We start from the raw sequence: 18,918 nt of genomic DNA on the forward strand, positions 1-18,918 counted from the left end.
TCATCTGCCAAAGGCTCCAACTCATACACAGCAGACATGAGTGGCGGAGGATGGCACAGCCACCTGTGGTATCAATGACGACAGCTCATTTGAAACGGGATTTTGGCCTACATGGATATGCCTGAGAGAATTCTGTCAACTCACCAAGATCCTGGTTGTGTGACTTTTCCTGCCCCTCCACATACAATAAGCTGTAGCCGTCCCAGAGCTTATTCATTCCTATAGGACAAGGTGGGATTTGGTCTGACTGACTGTGCTTCACTAAAGTGTATCCAACGCCCACGCTCCGACCAGGCATTCCCGGCAAACCAAGTGAGCCCGGCTTTCCAGCAACACCTAGAAGACAGAAAAGGAGTCACCATTACTAACAGCAGTGTGGACATCAGCTGGCTCTGTACTCGATTTGGGGGTTGCTGTCACGGTGTTTATGTCAGTCTTGTACAACGAGGAGCCCAAGTTTTGATGGTTGTTATATGAATAACTAGACTTATCAGTTCCAAAACCAGTCATTTCACAGTAGCATCCACCCATTTCCTACCTCACTTAATTTTCCTTCTTTGCCCAATAACTCTGGTGCCAATGTGTTGGCACATATCTCATAGCACAATAACCCTGAGGATCTCAAAGCACCAACCAAAACCTAATTCATTTTTGCTACAGTGCTCTTCATGATGATATTCCTTTGACAGAGAAAGGCCAAAAGTTGTACAAGTCTGTGGCAGAATCCAAACCTCTACTATCCAACCCTCACAGCCGGGTTCACTCTGAATACCATTCTGCTCTTTTCAATCTTCAAGATGACTCCCACATCCACAAAACATTAAACCCAAAAGATGTTCAGAATTGTACCTAGGGCAACACCAGCAGTAGTGAGAGACAACAATGACATGTGACATCATCTTCCTCTCTGCAGATTAAATTTACTTCATTGCAGATACCAGACACAAGGTCTCCTAAGGTAACTGGGTGTTGGGGAGAGTCTCTGCAGAACCTGTAGGCAAACAATTCTACTGATTGCTTCTTTCTGACCTGTGCTCCCCAAATCATAGAGTTACCTTCAAATCCTTGTGGTCCTGGGGCACCTGAAGGTCCTGGATCCCCGACTATGCCAGGTGATCCAGGTAAACCATCACGTCCTTTCAAACCAGATCTTCCTGGCAGCCCTTTTGTACCTGAAATGAAATACACTTACTACTGTCATTATTTCCTCATACTAATGCCTTCACTCCTGCAATCATATTCCAGAAGATAAATTCTCAATCTTCAATAGCTGTGGTTACAACTAACTCCATACAGGGATTCCACATCATCTGATTGTCTGTTAAAGGATCAAGAAGTGCAGCTGAACATTAGACAAGGCTGAAAATGTAGCACTGGGAAGTGAGCTAAGCTGCTGATGGTAGTCTGAAGCCACATTGGACCTAAGACTCAGGTTTCAATTTGATGGCTGTGGAAGTCTGTGAACTCTTCTCATCTCAGCCTCACAAGATTCCTGCCCTGGGAAAACAAGAATCTGCTAGTGTAATGGTCCAGCTCTTGTAACCTAATTAAAAAACACTGTGAAAGTGTACAAACAGAATTTAACAAATACATTCTAATAATTATTATTATATTTGTATGCATTTTGTTGGAATTATTTCCTTTGTTAGAAAAACCTATAAACCTTCCTCATGCATTTGAAAACATAGTGCTGCTCTTCCAAAAGGCCAGTATTTCAGTGTTCTGAGTGCACTTTTTACCTGGTTTTCCAGCTGGACCCTGGAATCCAGGATCTCCATCAAAGCCAGGGACACCATCAATTCCTGGCAAACCAGGTAAGCCTGCAGGGGCTGTGATTTCTTCTGGCTGAGGGGTTATACCTGGAGCCCCTTGTCGGCCAGGGAGACCTGCACACAGTGCAAAGGACAGTGTAAGTACCCCACCAAAAAAAAATAACCACAGTTTTGATGAAAATAGCGTCACAAAGGAGAAGTAAGCTAACTTAAGCACTGGGTAGCTTTGTAAGAAGTGGTATGTCAAGCTCCTAATTTATTTCAATCTCTAAGAAACTAAGTCCCCCAGACAAGCCCATTAAGGGAGCTCCGAAATTTTCCCCAGCCCAAACCACGTGCAATAACGTACAGCTTTGCAAATCCTCCAGCACTCACCTCGCCGGCCCGTTTCACCTTTCAGGCCAGGGTGACCAGGATCCCCCGGAGGCCCATCTTTACCTGGCATCCCCATAAGGCCAGGCTCTCCTCTTATACCTGCAAAGATACACAGATACCTCAGGGGCTAAGCACAGAGTCCTGATTCTGATCCACGGCTGGGGCACTGAGAAACACACTGATGGCAGCAACAGCAGTTCAGCTCTGAGATGGAGGGGGCCACAACCCTTAAGGAACTCTGTGCCCATTTCCATGTCCAGAATGGCTGCAGAGCCTCAAGACAAGAATTTCCACTGCTACAAAATTACATTTTCTTGAAAGTATTCTTCTCCTTCCTTGGGTAACTCAGGGAAAGCTTTGGGGGAGGACACATCTTTTCTATTTGGAATTCACCTCTGTGCACAGCACTGAGGGATAGGGTCTGCCAGCCTACAAAGACAGCATAGTTCTTCACTTGGCAATGGTTCTCCATCCTCTCCTGGCTTTTGAGCTGTACGGTTTCTGTGAAACCTTGCTACTAGAGTTCTTTGTAGCTGCCCTCTAGTTTCCTTTGTCAGAGACCAAAGAGAGAGCAACCTGATCCCTGCCTTAATCCAGAACAAGATCTCTTAACTCCTACAATCCTCTTAGCCTCTTGTGGAGACCTAAATCCACCACACTATGCCTCCAAGCATACATGGCAGGTGGGATGAAACAGCATCTCGTCTTTGCCTTGACTGCATATGCAGGCAGGTAAATGTAGTCAACGAACACAGTGGACATCATCTACTCATAAAAAAATAAAGATATGAGGGGAAAAGTCATTAGGGGCATAGTGAAAAGCACCTGGAACTGGCCTCACTTTGCTGCTTTTGGGGTCAGTAGGTAAAATCTGCGTGGGCCAAAAGAGAAGACTGCAAGACCAAACTCAGCTGTACTTACACCTGAACGAGGATTTGTTTCAAAGTGGTCACACTAACCACACAACAGCCATTCATACTGTCAAGGTGACAGCTGCCAAACCATACTCAGACCCTTTCAAGGTAATCTTACCTTTGAATCCAGATGCTCCAGGGAGTCCAACTGGACCAGTGGGTCCCACATCACCCTTAATGCCTCTCAAGCCAAGAACACCAGGGAAACCTGGACTCCCTGTGTCACCTTGGTCAGCAGCTGGGCCAGGGGGACCTGGTGGTCCTGGAGGACCTGGAAGACCTAGAGACAACAGGGGTAATTAGCACAATCTGCTCCTCAGGCAAAGTAAACGCTGGGGCTATCCCCAGTGTGTCTTTCTGGAGGACAGTCATTGTTTGGGTGTCTATTTCCAGGGGCATCTTCCTCCCAAAGGAAAAGAACCAGACTCCACTCGCTTATATCCACTTTGGTCTCACAAACTTTTAAATCCTGTAAACCACAGTAATTTAGCTTCAAATTCTGGGCCTCAGCATAGCTCTTGCCCCACCTGGTAGCTAGCCTGGGGACTCAGACATTCCCTAGGAGAATGAGAGCAGTGGCTTCAAATCCCTGGCCAGGGAAAGGCCTAGAGTCTCAGCTGCTCTGACAAGGCTGTGAGGTGTTGAAAGGGTACCAACGACCTCATGACAAATCTTTCAAACTATACCTGCTGTCAACCCTACAGCAAGTGCTTCTTATGTTCCTCCAAGTAGCAGTGAAGCTTTGCTGCCTCCCAGCTCACACAGGATACTTCTAAACTTTACACAGAGCCTATTGATTACAGCTGTGGAAACCACAGTCCAAAATGGAGCTGGTGTCCAAATTTAGACATACTATGATGGGCTTAAGTACCTACCTTGGTGCTCAAGTCTGTCTTCAGTACCACAATAGGTGAAATGAATACGGACTAGAGAGCTTTAATAACAGGCTAAATCAAATCAGGATTCAATGGCAGGAATTGAACACAGATCTTCTCATTCTCAAGCTCTGATCTAACCCCCCGGTTATTAAAGTGACAGTACTCATCCAAGTAATTTTCCCTCAGAGCTCTTCAAAGGAAGCACATAAAGAAACAGCCTCCTCTCTCCTTAAGAGGCTTTTCTTCATACCTGAACTCCCATCAGTCCCTGGAACGCCAGCATCCCCAGGTCTCCCACGTATATCCGAAGGAAGAGAAGCTCCAGGTGTTCCTGGCAAGCCAGGCAGTCCCACAGGACCAGGGGGACCTAGAATAAGAAAGAAAAAGTGAGAGAGTGTATCCAAAGCTCTTCAGTGATCTTCACAGACATGGACAAAAGTAGTCGCTGAGCAGTATTTCTATTGAGGAGAACAAAGAGGCATTTCACTACATGAGGGGAAAAATCACTATATTATGCTGTTCAGGAGAGGTATAGACCCTGGGAGAACTATGTAACCAATGGTTTCTGAAACATATAGCCACATCACAGATTTAATGTTTACCTGTCAAACTACTAATCACCTCTGTGGCTTTAGGAGTTTTCTTTGATTATTGTGCTGACCATGCAACCGTTAACCTGAGCTGCTGGGCTTCCAGAACATAAGTATTTACCCATGTCTCCTGATGAGCCTTTTGGTCCAGGGAATCCTACAGCTCCTCTACCCAAGCCTGGAGAACCTTCTTCACCCTTCGGACCTGGGAGACCTGCAGGGCCTTTCAGTCCAGCTTCACTCAGACCTAATTACACATGGTTAACAAAGATAAGAAAGCCTATTCAAATTGCCTAATAGCAGTTAAATTATTACATAGAGTTGTAATTAAAAAAAAATAGCAATTTACTACTCTGCTGTTTTTAGTAGAGCAACCGAAACAGATTTGGTGCCTCATGGGATACTCTGGTTGTGCAGAGTTAGTTTAAACAATCTACAAGATGCCAAGAGAGATCCATGTGACTCTTCTGGTCTTTCCACAAGCTCTTGCATAAGGATGTGAACATAGCACTCCTGTGACAGGATTTGCCTGCCAGCCTGTGTGCTATGTCTCTCTCAAGAGGATGTAACATAGACTCAAGCTTCTGGTCTTTAAATAATCTAGAGGGCTTCATGCTCTGACATGGAAAGATCAGTTTCCACAGACTGCTGCAGAAGACACGCTAAGGCACAAGTGGTGCAGGGCAGAGCTCCCAGGAAGAGCTGCAGGGAGACGTTCAGCACGTCACTCTGGTAAGAGTAAATATCAAGCAGTTCTCTCAGTAAAACTGTGGAGGATCTATATGCTGTAAATCATTACCTTCCAATAGAGAATGTTTTAAACAAAGAAAACACAGGTGTCATTTGAGTTGTACACATCGAGACTGTTTGTCCATTTCCATGCATAAAATATCTGCCACAAATTTTAAGTGCTGCTTTACAAGACGACTGTAACCAAACCAGTCTCTTTGGAAAGGTCTTTCTCCACCTCTCTGCATTTAGTAAAACACAGTTTGCAAAACAGAATCACATTCTATTTCATACAGTTAAAAATATGAAAAAAATCCAGCAGATGATTCCCAAAAGCAGAATCCAGAACCTAATCAAAGAAATCACCTTCTGAGAGGGCTACAGAAAGCAGTAAGGAAATACGTCATCACTAAGCCCAACTCAAAGCAAACATTTGATCCTGCCCTACTAAAATCAAACACCCATTAGAAATAGAAGAGCTTTATTTAATTCAATATGAAATATGTCACTTTCCAGCAGTGACATTGTCCCTCAGGAACACAAAGACAATTATAATCAGAAAAGCTGCTTCACTCCAGAGGCTGCATCCTATTCTTACTGGCATTAAAGAAGGATTTGTCCATGCACATTCAGTATCCTGAGGTTTTTCTTCAGGTTATATTTAAATCCAGAACTGTGTGAAATAGGGGAATTTTGTGGGGAATACTGCTCTCCTGATGGACCAGTGTATGCATTTCCCCAGCTATGACACTTCTACTACACATTTCCTTTACCTGGTGTTCCAGGAGACCCTTTTGTGCCTGGCAAGCCATTCAGACCATTTAAACCTGGAAATCCAGGAAACCCTGAAGAGACATTGAGAACACACAAGTGAGCAAATAAACAAATAATCTAGTTAGCTGGAAATGCATAAGATGTTTCATGGAGACTACGGCATGTATGAGAAACCTGACACACAGGGGAACACAGTGTGTAAAGTCTTCCTTCACACAGGCCCCCTTCATGGAAACTCTTCCCACTGCTCTCACTGGTTTTACCCTCAGTGAACACTCATCAGTGATCCAAATCAAGTGAGAGCCTTTCCCTTTCCAACCACTCCTCTGCTCATTTCTAGCAGCTGGTGCCTGCACTAACATTGCCAAGAAATGAGCTGATTTCCCACGCACAGCTGGCCCACATGGAAGAGTGCTGCCTGCCTGCTGTGATACACTTGGCTGAAATACTGGTTTTCTGGCCCAACTTGTCCCACCATGTGCAGTCTCCAGACATACCTTTAGGTCCTGCTGTTCCACGAGCTCCTGGGAATCCGACAGATCCTGGCTGCCCTGGAGGTCCCGGTGGCCCAGAGATTCCTCTCAGCCCAGCATTTCCAGGGATTCCTAAAAACAAGCAGAAAAATGCTCCTGTACTACACACATCCAGGATGGAACAGCCCACAGCTTCTGTTCCTGCACTTAGCTCATAAAATGAGTGAATAAACCACTATTTAGATAAAGCAAAACCAGATCCAAATCTCTCCTCACTACCACTACTAGCACAGCATTTATCAAGCTATTTATTTTATAGTTTTTTTTTTTTTAATCATAGCAGTGACATTCTTCATCATCCACCAAATGACACACTGGAACAGCTCACATACTGAATAACTAAGTAAATTTTTTTTCAAATAAAATATTTCAATAACAAATTTCACTGTTTTCCCATCTTTAATTTTGATAAAAAATTGAGAATTTACCTGCCAAAGACATTTGTAGCCATTCTTCTGGGTAGGTTTGGCTTTAGGGAGGCAACAGAGAGGAGTGTTGCAATGGAAGATTTTAGAGCAGCCTTGCCTGTAAGCAGCTGCAAAGAAGTTGCTACTGCTGGTATCTAACTGAGGTCTTCCCTATTTGTTAAAGGAATTCCTTTAGGTTTCCATTGTGCAGGATTCACTACATGGTTGATCCACAGCATCAGTCACAACAGGACAAGGTGATACGTTACACTAGTGTCAAAAAAAATTCTCATCTTCTTGTCAACTTTCTTGTTTAAGCCTCAGCTGACACAGGCCAATCAAGGTTAAGGAAACAAGGTGAGGTTGTTCCACAGTCACACCATGAAATGCAGAACTCAGATGCCTAGTCCAGTACCTACCTGCTGGTCCTTCTTGGCCAAGATCTCCTGGGCCACCTTTGAGTCCGTTCACCCCAGTGTTTCCTGGGTAGCCTGGTTCACCCTTGAGTCCTTCTCTGCCTCTCTCTCCTGAAAGGATAGAAACAGATAGCATGCTAGAGCACAAGTCAAACTGAAGGAAGGTGTGAAGAGAATGAGAAACCATTATGTTGAGGCTGCAGCACTTCTGTCTGCTTAGCCATGGTCTGGCTGGACTGGACCAGTCCATAATCTGGACTGGACTACCTGGATGCCAAATACCAGTACCAGTTCCCAACTTCCTCTGCAAGTAGTGAAGTGTGACCCAGCATTAGTACTGGGCTGTTCTCAGACATGTTCATTATCATCCAGATTTGTGCCCCACCTGGATTCCAGACTCCTCAAATCTCACTTCCAGGGGAGGACCAAAGTATTTACATTTACAGATTACAAAAATATCCAAATTGGACAATGCTATCTTGTTTAATCTCTAGAATTTTGCATTCTTGAAGTGAGCAATCAAGGGCTACTTTACCTGGAAACCCTGGGTCCCCTCGCTCTCCTTTTGCTCCAGCAATGCCAGGAACGCCAACAGTCTCTCCCTGGTCACCTGGAAATGAAAGACAAGATGCGGAGGCCATTCCCTAATTGACTGTGGGGAGCAGTTTTCAGGGCTGCTCAATAGTCTTGTTTATGAAAATAAACCTTGCCTATACTTCAAACCCATGGAGCAAACAAATGCAATAGTAAGTGATGCACCTGAGTCTGAAAATGCTTATAAAGAGCAATGGATGCAAATTCACTCATGCAAATGCATAAGACAAACATTTATGGGTAATTCCACAGCATCCTACCATTTATATTTTTGACACAAGGAGCTGAGAGAGAAGGGTGCCTCTCATACTGTCCAACATGCTTCACACAGTGCAGTGGCCAAACTTTCAAAGGGTCATAAAGTATTTAGGCATTTGGCTTGGGACTGGTCTTATCTGAATGAAGTCCCTTGCAAGGGGACATGTACTTTAGAGTTCAGCAACGCACGCTTCTAGAACACTACTTGTTAATTTTAGTCATGAATATTAAGACTGAAAGACCATGTATGCTGTGAAAGATTTCCTACCCTTAGGACCAGGGAGGCCAACAGATCCAGGCAACCCAAGTGTTCCTGTGATACCATCTGAACCCTGAAAAAAACCCCCCAAAAATTAGTCTTTGCCTTTTATTCTTGCTGTTCCAAGTTTGAGTCTTGTGGGATAACAGATTGCAAAGATATAGGAAGAAATACTATCTAAAGTGTCATTCAACTGTATGAGCCAAACAAAAACAATCTGGAAGTTTTATAAGGAAAAATTCTGCCAGCTTCTGCTGCTTTGCTACAGAAGTACCAATTAGAACACAGGCTTTTTCTAAGACTGCTTAGAGAAGATAAAGATACTTAAGAAGGTATTTACCCTCTCTCCTGGCATTCCTGGAAATCCTATGATACCATGTGTACCCTTCTGTCCTGGCAGACCAGGCTGTCCAGATGGACCAGGGAAGCCTGGGTCACCAGGAAGACCTCTCTCTTTGCTTGCTGACCCAGCTGGACCAGGGAGACCAAGCTGTCCACGGCTTCCTGGGATTCCTTTGTCACCTGGGTTATACAATAGAGTGCAATTTCATTTCATAATACAGACATTCAGCTCATTTGGGCCAATTGACCTGTTACCCAAAGATCCCCTTTAAAGAGGAGGAAGGGATGGCATTAGCTCTGCAGAACAGAACTGCAAAGGAAAACCGTTTTCTCAAAATTCAGAATTGTCATATGCAAATCTTGCTAGAATATGAACAGCAGAACAGGAAATAGTAATAGTGCAGGCACTGTCAAAAGGACAGACCACACTCCACTGAGAATAAGCACAGTTACTGAAAAACTGATACTGACAACTAACCACAACGTTGTGAAATACCTCTAGGTCCAGGGAACCCTCCAAGTCCAGCTAATCCAGGATCTCCTTTGTCTCCTTTGAATTGCAGTGCCTGTTCTGGAGGTCCAAGAACAGGAAGACCAGGTGGACCTACATCACCTCTGTCACCTGACAAAATAATTCGGGAAATCTTTTTGCAAAATAATGTAACAGAGAAATGGTGTAACAGTAGAAGCTGGGAGAGAAAAACCGAAATTCCATGTCTCCTGATGCAAATTCATCAGTAAATGCTCAGCATCTTTGTCAACAAGGCAAAAGTATTTCACAAGGAAGCAAAGAACATTTAGAAGAAAACATCAACTACGCAGACATCTCAGAAGGGCCTCCTAAGTCCCTCTGCTGCACAGCCAGCAAAAGCCTTTCAGCTGTTTCTCACCTTTTTGACCTTGGAGTCCCACAACGCCAGGGCTCCCTTTTTCTCCAGCTGTGCCAGAAGTTCCTTTAAATCCATTCACCCCAGGGACACCAGGCAGGCCTGGCATGCCAGGGAAACCAAGCAGGCCAGAAGACCCTTTCTCTCCTGTATAGAAAATGTGAGAAATAGTAAGGGAAAATTAGACTCTTCTGGTACACTGCATACCTACCTAGCTGGCAGGTAGAGACAGCATGGATCTGACCAGTCACCCAAATCTGGGTAGTAAAACTTCATGGAGCAAGCACAGCACAGCCATTTCTCTCATGGGTCTCCACTCATTATGCTTTCAATCAGCACTTTTCAGTTCATCTTTGAGAATCTGGTTCCTGCTTCCACTGGAGAGCAAAACCCAATCAATTTCCAAGAGAGCAACATGCAGTTACATAGCTCCATTGCTCTCTGCCTAAAATAACCCAGAATTCTCCAAGTAACCAACTACTGTATTGGTGTTTGACGACCATATAGATTGTAGATTTTTACTTCCCATTTGGTTCATGCTTCATTCTCTCCCTTCTATAAATTTCATTCATTGTTCATAATTTCTTCAATTTTCTTTTTTTTCTATCTTGATTTACATGATCCCTTGTCCGTAAGGGCCCAAGGCTTTTAAGATGGTCTCCTTATGACCATGATTTGATAATTAAATCCATCATTCATAATTCAGCAGAAAAACAAATTCATTCCAACACTAGTTGCGATTTCATTATATTCTGACAAGTTGGGCCTAAACCAATATTAACAAAGTTATTTTGTTGTGGGCACAGCAATCTCAGGCTATTCCCCTAGTGGAACACCTACCTTTTGGCCCAGAGAAACCTGGACGTCCATCTTGACCAAAAGTCCCAGGTGGCCCTAAGAATCCTCTTTCCCCAGGAGATCCTGGAGCACCATCAAGACCTGGGAAGCCTTTCATACCAGCAGGGCCTTGTGGACCTACATCCCCAGTCAAGCCTTTGGCTCCAGGAAGTCCTGAATCAATACAAGAAAGAACTCAATAGATTATGTCACACAAACACTAGGACAATTTGTGGACAGCTTCCCAAACTCTTTAAGCACAGCACTGTTTCTAATATGGCAAATGGACCTTATGGCACATGCAGCCTGCTAGAAGGCATAAAGCTTAGGATTGCGAAAGCATTAGTCATCTAATAATAAAATACCTATGAAGAGGGTTACTGCCTACAACACTACACAACTGGCAAGAGTGAAACCCCTTATGATGTGTCCATTTTTGTCTCATTTACCAGACACCAAACTGTAGCACACCGGTCTTACCTTTATCATCAAGGCAGCCAAACCAGAATGGGGAGCATCATTAATGCCAGCTTCTGCGACCTACCCCATCCTCTGGGTGAACCAGAGATCAATTGGAGAGGCTTGCTTTTACTAGTTTCTTTTCCACCTCGGTAGTTAAAGTGTTACTTCTCAAGAGCAAAGTGCTCACTAAGGGAATAAACTTCTGATTGTGCTTTCACAAAACCAACACCATATGCACTGTTTTGCCTCTAAATGCTTCAGAATGTTTCTAGCTGAAGCCTTCTAATAGTTTACAATATTAAATAAAGGCTAAAACCATTGAAAACAGAATGCTCAGATCCAAAGAGAAGAAGAGAGAGAAAACTCAGGTGGCTTCTGAAAAATGGCATTCGCAGCCGTAGTAACCAATATACAAGCTTTGTTATACTCAGGGCTTAAATGTTTTAAGCTACAACCCAGTATTTTCTAAAGCAGAAGATTAAATGGCTGCTTTATTTAAGAAGACAAAGAAAACACATACACTTAAAATCTGTACCTATTAAGGATTTCCTTAAAAGCTTCAGGCTTTGTTACTGTCTGAGCATTCTCACTACAATGGTTCTTTGCCTTCTGGTTTGATTAGCAATAATAAGGGGTATCACCTATAGTCAATGCAATTCTTGTAGCATTAAAAGCTAGGTTGTTAGTCCATGAGCTTTTATGCTACACTGCATCTTCTCACCTTGACAGCCTATGTGAAGAACCCATAACCAAACAGTGTGACATCAGAAATGGAGAGTTGATGATAAATGGAATAGAAACATGGTGAAGGAAAAAACAGACAAAATATGTAAACAGAAAGAACAAGGGTACAAAAGAAATTAATGATTCCAGAGGGACTATAGCTGCAAAGAAACATAATCATTCGGAGCTTATCATCCTAGCAATGGGAGGTTTCTAAAAACAGCTGAACGAAAGTCATATATGGCATATATTCCAAAAACATAAAACAACAGAGAGGCAAAAGCAATGTTAATGTTAAAATAAAAGAAAAACTTTAAAACTCTATGATTTTAATCTCAAATTACATTATTGCTTTCACTCATTTGTTGTAACTGTGCTCCAGCACTGTCATTCTGCGTGTCAGAACAGATGAGTTATGTTACAGACCATTATCTGCTAATTCTCTTTGCTTGGTTCTCAAGTCTTGCATATCGTGTTATTATGAAACACTTTAGTCAGTGCAGCTAGAGAGATACTGCTGTACTCAAGTGGTGATTTTTCCCCGCCCTTGAAGTGAAGGGAAATAAATTTTTCTTCTGCCCCAGTGAAAAGAATGACAGAGAAGACTTAAGTGTTTGTTCTGAGAAAGCCGACAATTTTTCAGTCTATCGAAGTCACATTTCAAGCAACTGCATACATTAGAAATTAATCATCATGAAAATGGGAAATGAAGATTAGTCAATGACACAGTCAGCATGTAAGAGCAGAGATGCTTCTTCCTATGTTTCTGCTGTACTTCTTACAGCCTTGTGATACCATTTCTAGGCAGGAGTTGTCCAGTAGTCAGAGGCAAAAGGCTCAAACTCTGCACTGTTACCCCTAACCAGAGGTAGGAGCTCACTCCTAGCAAACGCCAAATCTCTGCCACGCTTCCTCAACATTGCAGCATTCAGGTTAGCTACTTGTCTTCATCTGAAGACTTTACATACCTGGTGCTCCTGTAAGGCCAACTGACCCCAAGGGTCCTGGTTTTCCCTTAATGCCAAAAGGACCTCCAGGACCAGGAGGTCCCCGCAGTCCAGGGACACCCGAATATCCTGGATCACCCTGTTTGCCTTTAATACCCAGGAGGCCTGGTCTTCCGTCTAACCCTGGGAACAGAGAGGTGGGATGTTACGGAACAAATAAAACAAAATTCACACTTTTTAAATTAAAAAGTGAGTTTTAATAAAAGCCTTTGAGTTGCATGAGATTCTAAGAGAAAACCAGCAAATTGCCACCCGTGAACAGGTTAGACTGCTGATAACACAGTATCTTAAAGAGACTGGAAAGAGGAAAGATCTTTGAAAGAGAAACAGTTTGATATTCCCAGATACAAGCAGTGTATCAGTGCTTACCTTTTGGTCCTGGAAATCCAAGATCACCTGTAAGCCCTTTATCACCTGGGAGTCCAGGTCGGCCACGGTCTCCCGGGGCTCCACTCTCAGCACCAAATACATCTCCAGGAGCTCCTTTCGTTCCAGCTAAGCCTGAAGCACCCATTTTCCCAGGCAAACCATCTGTTCCATCCAGCCCTGGAAGTCCTTGTGACCCCTGCTCTCCTCGAGGCCCAGGGAAGCCTTGAAGAGAAAAACAGTAAACGTTACTCAGCAGAAGAATATTTGTTTCCAATATCATTTCTAACAAAATCAACATTTCAAAAATTTAAATGCAAGAAAAAGTTGTTTGGAAAGTCACAGAATGTTTCAGTACTGAATTAGAAACAATAATTGGTGACAGAAAGTGATGAAACTGTTTAAAACAGTTAAAAAATCCTTTCATACTATTTTTTTTTCTTTTAAAGGAAAGAATAGGAGTATCTGCAAGCTGCAGCTAGTTGCAGCTTTACAAGCTTGGTTTCACTAGACGGCAGATCAGGCAAAAAGGACAAAAAAGGAGGAAGATGGCTATTTCAGGCTACAGACAGGCAGTACCTCACTACCACTATCAATCACAAAAGCTGCAAAGATATTATATTCATCACATCTTTCTTACTCTGACCTCTATGTCAGACAAATTCTGGCACTGTGGGACAGAAGACACTGGCAGGCGTGGTACAAGGCGGGCTGGAAAGTACTCTCCTTGTACCAAGCAGCCACTAAACTGCACTGTTGTGTGGATGTGTCACACTGCTCAGGGGTTAAGTCATGAAATCAGTGACTCTATAAAGATGACATCCCCACCTTGATGTAGTGAAAGGATAAGAGATTTCTTCAGCCCTCTCCAGAGAAACCTGATGGACACACAGCAACCTAGCTTTAGGAATCTTCCTTCATCACCTCTGCTTCTTGCTCTGTATTTATACAACCATCAGAAATTCCCACAGCTAAAATGAGTCCAAACACTGTGTACAGCGTGCCTATACCAGAGTACCAGTGGCTTAAAACAAGTTTTATACTAAACTTGTAGTTAACCTAAACTGTAACAAAGCACATGATGATGGTCTCTGGAGAGACAAATTGTGCTGGTTGTCCTCTTTTCTTCCAGCAGCAATATAATATGATAGGCACGTACCAATTATCTTGAACATTTCTTTTGTTTCCTTCCAAGCTGTAACCATTTGCTTGTAGAGACTGCATTTGGAAGGAGCACAGTGGAGCTCTCAAAAGAGCATTGTGAATGTACCATGCAAAAAAGTGGCCTAGAAGGTCAGACAACTCTTGATAAAATATTGTACACATTAATCAGACAATAAAAAGAACTCCAGTAATTTCCCTCTTACCAGGTTCCCCTTGCAAGCCTATTATTCCTGGAGACCCTGGCTGTCCTTTTGACCCATGTAATCCAGGTTGGCCTGGAATGCCAGGAAAGCCTTTGCTGCCTTTTGGACCTAAGGGTAAAAATATATTAGCAAATAAGACAAAAACACAGCACAAGAAAACAGGATCAGATTTTTCCTGCAAAGCTAGTGCTGAAAACACTTGCTGGATACACAATTTAAAATAAAGTCTCATGGCTGTTTCATCAGATTCATAAGAGGAGGGGTTCACAGAAGGAGAGGGTTTGTGATCAAAGACTACTTGAAAGGAAAGAAAATGGTGCAGTCATCATGATCCTCCATGGGATTTAAGCCTAATTGTCTTTGGAAAAAAAACCCAAACAAACCAAAAAAACAACATTGTTCTGCCAACAGACATATTCTCTGGAATAACTATCACTCAGAGGAGATTAATTAGCAGGTATTATCTTCCTCGAGGAATAAGTGCTTCTTGGTAGTCAGCCAGTGCATTACAATCAGCTTGTCTCCCTACCTGGCAATCCTGAAAAGCCGGGAGTCCCTGGGGGCCCATATGCTCCAGGAACTATGCAGGGCAAGGTGATACCTAAAATAAAGAGACACTGAGGTTGCACACAGCCCCCTTCAGAAACAGTCAGAAGAGGAACGTTTAGTATCCAGATGTTTTTTACAGGACACATCATAAACGGCTGTGAGTGAACTTACGCACATCAAACACTGCTGATATCTTAAAAATGCGACGTTAAAGAAAATAAAAGACATCTGGAATGTAGTGATTGTCTCATCGCATCCCTACTACTGACTTACTGCATGACCAGTAAAAGGTGGCAAATACTGTTGCAGACTACCTGTAGCATGATATCCATGACTTCCACTCAGCAACTGGTCCTCTCTATGGTAGGGGCTATACAACAGGCTTTGAAAAGGCAGACTGTGGCTCAGAGAGCTGAAGGTCCAGGCTGAGAGCTTTCGAAGTCAGTGGGAGGTGACAAGTCTTCCTAACTTTTAAAAACTAAGGATGTTCCTAAGATGTATATAAACAGTATGCTACAGTGTGAAATTCTAAAATAAACGTGCACATGCAAGATAAAGTACACATCTTGGGAATATTGACAGGTATTTAAAAAAACTCGCCCAAGAGTTTAGGCCAGAGAGATGCATGCATGGAGTGTGGAATAGCAAGGATTTTTTATTTCAGCCTTGCTCTCCAACTGTTTCTTCTACAGTCTGTCAGACTAAGAAATAACCACATAGCTTAAAAGATTATTAGGAGCAAAGAAGGCTCAGCAACTGCAAAGCTCTTTGACTGATTTCCACCTCTCGAAAAAAGGTTCTGTTTGTACTAGCAATCCCTCTCCAGTGGAATGAAATTTATGTGGCATTATCAGAGTTGCTAGCACATCAGATTTACCTGAAAAATCTCAAACACTTCCAACATTCCTCCTTGTAGGTCACTGACAATTTGAAGTCGCATTCACACAGTCACAGAAATTATTACCACAAAAACAAATTAAAGACTTTCCAGCTCCAGAAATGCTTCCAGTTATTTTAAGAGGAGTCTGTGCTAGAACTATAGAATTAACTCCTATGCTGTAACAGCTCGCTTAGCCTTAAATTATCATAGATATACTTTCTAAAACTTAAAATCTGAAGAACTTTAAAAGCTATTTAGATTACACACAAAAGATGACTACTAAAGCAAATCTGGGGAATAGAGGCGGGTTTGTTTCATTACTCTAAACACTTTTATATGCACAGAGAAACAGTTGCCTAACTGCACTGTTGCCCAATATTTGCTAATTCAAATCTGGCATCAACTACAAGGCTGATTAAGGATGAGATAATCAGGTATCTGAGATATATTGTTTCTCATCTCCTTACAGCTCTCTTTGCAGGATCCTTCCATTCAAGCTCCATTCCCAGACTGACAAGCCAAATTTATTCATCACTCATTCAATAGCACTCCAAATTGTGACTGCTTTCAGTCCTGAGGAGGTAATCTGGTCTAAATCAGGCAACACTGGAAGTATTTCTTCCAGCACAGCAACACAAGCAAAACACTTTTTTTTCAGAAAAGATTAACATTTTCAGATTACTAACGAATTTTATTAACAAGAGACCCTGAGTCAAACTATTTCCTGGATAAACTGGTGGACTTTGTATGGATAATAAAAAGGCTCTTAGCTTCTGACATTGACAGTGAGAATAGGGGTCTCAAAATGACATAGGCCAGGACAAAAACTCATAAAGTAACCCAATATGTCTTTTCTGGTGCAAAGGCTATAATGATCCCTATGAATTTTTTGGTTGAAAGTGCTAAGAACTGGTTAACTGTTTCAATGACATTCTTATTGGGTGTTTCTCAGTAGATTTTAACTCAGTTCACAAAGGGCTGTGTGAAAAGCTTGACTTCGATGCCCACATCCAACCAGAGATGGAAAGTTAAGCTTCAGGGTCCAGCCCCAAACCCAGGCAGGTTTGAGCAGCCCCCTCTCATGGTGCTAAATGAGAGAGTGATTCTGGTTTGACCTCTCATTTCTACCCCCTTTCATTCCAACCTCAACCCTGATTTTCATGATTTCATTATTCTGACTTGTGTGACTGATTCCATTATTCAGATTTTTGAGAAGAAAGAACAATCCTAATCTCAAATTCTATCTAGTCAGGGGCTGCTAACAGATAACAGCTCTAATACAAAGAAACAAACAAGGCTCACGTGGAAAGTGCGATGCAGCAGGGAATGAGAGGGAACACAACCCCAGGGTGTCTCATCTACTTACGTATTGAGATGCTATGCAAACGCTGAGGGAAACATCAGAATATTTTCTCCTTTGATGTGAGAGAACCAAAGGTCAGTTCTCAATTCATTGTTTTTATCTTGATGTAAGGCATTCACTGATTTAAAAACTACTATACTCATGAAAACATATCTACAGAGGGCTGCAATAACTTCAGTTCTTACACAAAGCCAAAGAGTGTTCCATTTCCATCTGTGACAGCAACGTATCTTTATAGTCAGCACTAGCTTTAAGAACAGAGGTTCAAAAACTAAAATACCCATGATCCAATATATGCTTCAAATGGATATGGGCACCTAATACCACGATTGTGAGATGTAACACACACATTGCTGCCTGTACTTGGGTACACTTTGACAGGGCATTCTTTTGATAGAGTAAAAGTTAAATGGTAGGGACACAAAATAAAAATTTCAGGTCTGGTTTTCTTCAATCCTATGTGAGCCCAATGCTGAATGTTTTTATAAAATAAAAAGTTGAGGTCCATCTCTGAGACATTTCATCCTGAGACAGTACAATAAAGAATGACATTTTTCAAAAAGCAAGCATTTGGGGCAGCAACTGGGATGGAAAGGCAAGTTTAATACTGTTGCATTCACATCACGTGGCTTTAAGGACTGTCTTACGTGAGTTTTCCAAAAAAACCTGTGTAAAATAGCACATACTGTATTTTACACCACTAGCCAGCAGTAGAATATTTGAACAATGGATATTTCATGTGAGGATAACTGAAATGCAAATAGGACTGTTTCCTTGTGTGCCTTCCAAAATGATGTAAGCAAGGCTTAGTGTAAAAATTATATAAGCAAAACTTAGTGTTCTCCAGCTACTTAATACCCTACATTATCACAATTTACACAATAATATCCCAATTAAACAATTAAGAAACCATTGTGCCAGACATAAAAGCAAAATAAGGGCAATTCTAACATTTTTGAGTAATCTCATAATACCAGGTAAAATCGGTCTAGCTTCTTATCAAATACTGAGTTAGACTTTTCCAAAGTGAGACTGTTTCACCCTGTTTTATTGCACGTGGCATGAACTTCAGCAAAATTCCTCAGTGGTGTCTTTGACATGGTAACTTCAATAGGTCACAGTTTCTTTTTAAATGTCTTTCCTCATTTTCACGATAAGGCCTTTCAGTCTGGGCAGTATAAGAAATTATTCTTTCTTCTACTCACCGACATTTCTTTAATATTAGATGAAACTTACTACATCAAAAGGTCTTTTAATGTATGTAAATTATTTCCTAGTATGAGGGGAATGATGCATTCACAAGTTTTCTTACACATCTCTACGGAGCTGCAAACTGAACTGGCTAATGAGTTATTCACACTTTCCCACATATTTTGACTATAGATACTCTTCTACAAAGGACTGTTCATTGTTAGCAAAGCTTTGATGTAGTATTCAAAATAAGCTGGCTTCTGATATGCTCCACAGAATATCTAGAGTTCACATCACGCACAGAGCATTTTACTTTTACTTATCTTACAATGCAATTTTAATTTAGTGGATTTTGTAAGAGACAATTTACCAAAGATGTAAGCATTCATAGCTATGAATTAGTAAAGCTTTTAGCATTTAGCATGTGACTTGAATTGGAAAAAAA

At 42.1% G+C, this 18,918-nt stretch overlaps 1 protein-coding gene across 1 annotated transcript in view; it reads right to left on the bottom strand.

The window, feature by feature from the left end:
• Positions 1-18,918, bottom strand: part of COL4A6 (collagen type IV alpha 6 chain) — a 91,277-nt gene that overhangs the window by 1,398 nt on the left and 70,961 nt on the right. Inside the window, exons 23-43 of the mRNA XM_010173339.2 lie at positions 15,020-15,091; positions 14,491-14,598; positions 13,127-13,348; positions 12,719-12,880; positions 11,749-11,757; positions 10,569-10,739; positions 9,732-9,875; positions 9,338-9,463; positions 8,840-9,021; positions 8,509-8,572; positions 7,924-7,998; positions 7,392-7,499; positions 6,530-6,637; positions 6,032-6,103; positions 4,651-4,776; positions 4,190-4,306; positions 3,180-3,341; positions 2,148-2,246; positions 1,740-1,886; positions 1,056-1,172; positions 145-336 (exon numbers count right to left, since the gene is read on the bottom strand). Coding sequence (XP_010171641.2) covers positions 145-336; positions 1,056-1,172; positions 1,740-1,886; positions 2,148-2,246; positions 3,180-3,341; positions 4,190-4,306; positions 4,651-4,776; positions 6,032-6,103; positions 6,530-6,637; positions 7,392-7,499; positions 7,924-7,998; positions 8,509-8,572; positions 8,840-9,021; positions 9,338-9,463; positions 9,732-9,875; positions 10,569-10,739; positions 11,749-11,757; positions 12,719-12,880; positions 13,127-13,348; positions 14,491-14,598; positions 15,020-15,091 — 2,583 coding nt within the window. The remainder of the gene's footprint in view (positions 1-144; positions 337-1,055; positions 1,173-1,739; positions 1,887-2,147; positions 2,247-3,179; positions 3,342-4,189; positions 4,307-4,650; positions 4,777-6,031; positions 6,104-6,529; positions 6,638-7,391; positions 7,500-7,923; positions 7,999-8,508; positions 8,573-8,839; positions 9,022-9,337; positions 9,464-9,731; positions 9,876-10,568; positions 10,740-11,748; positions 11,758-12,718; positions 12,881-13,126; positions 13,349-14,490; positions 14,599-15,019; positions 15,092-18,918) is intronic.

Source organism: Antrostomus carolinensis, unplaced genomic scaffold, assembly GCF_000700745.2.
Source record: "Antrostomus carolinensis isolate BGI_N321 unplaced genomic scaffold, ASM70074v2 scaffold148, whole genome shotgun sequence".
Lineage (NCBI taxonomy): Eukaryota > Metazoa > Chordata > Aves > Caprimulgiformes > Caprimulgidae > Antrostomus > Antrostomus carolinensis.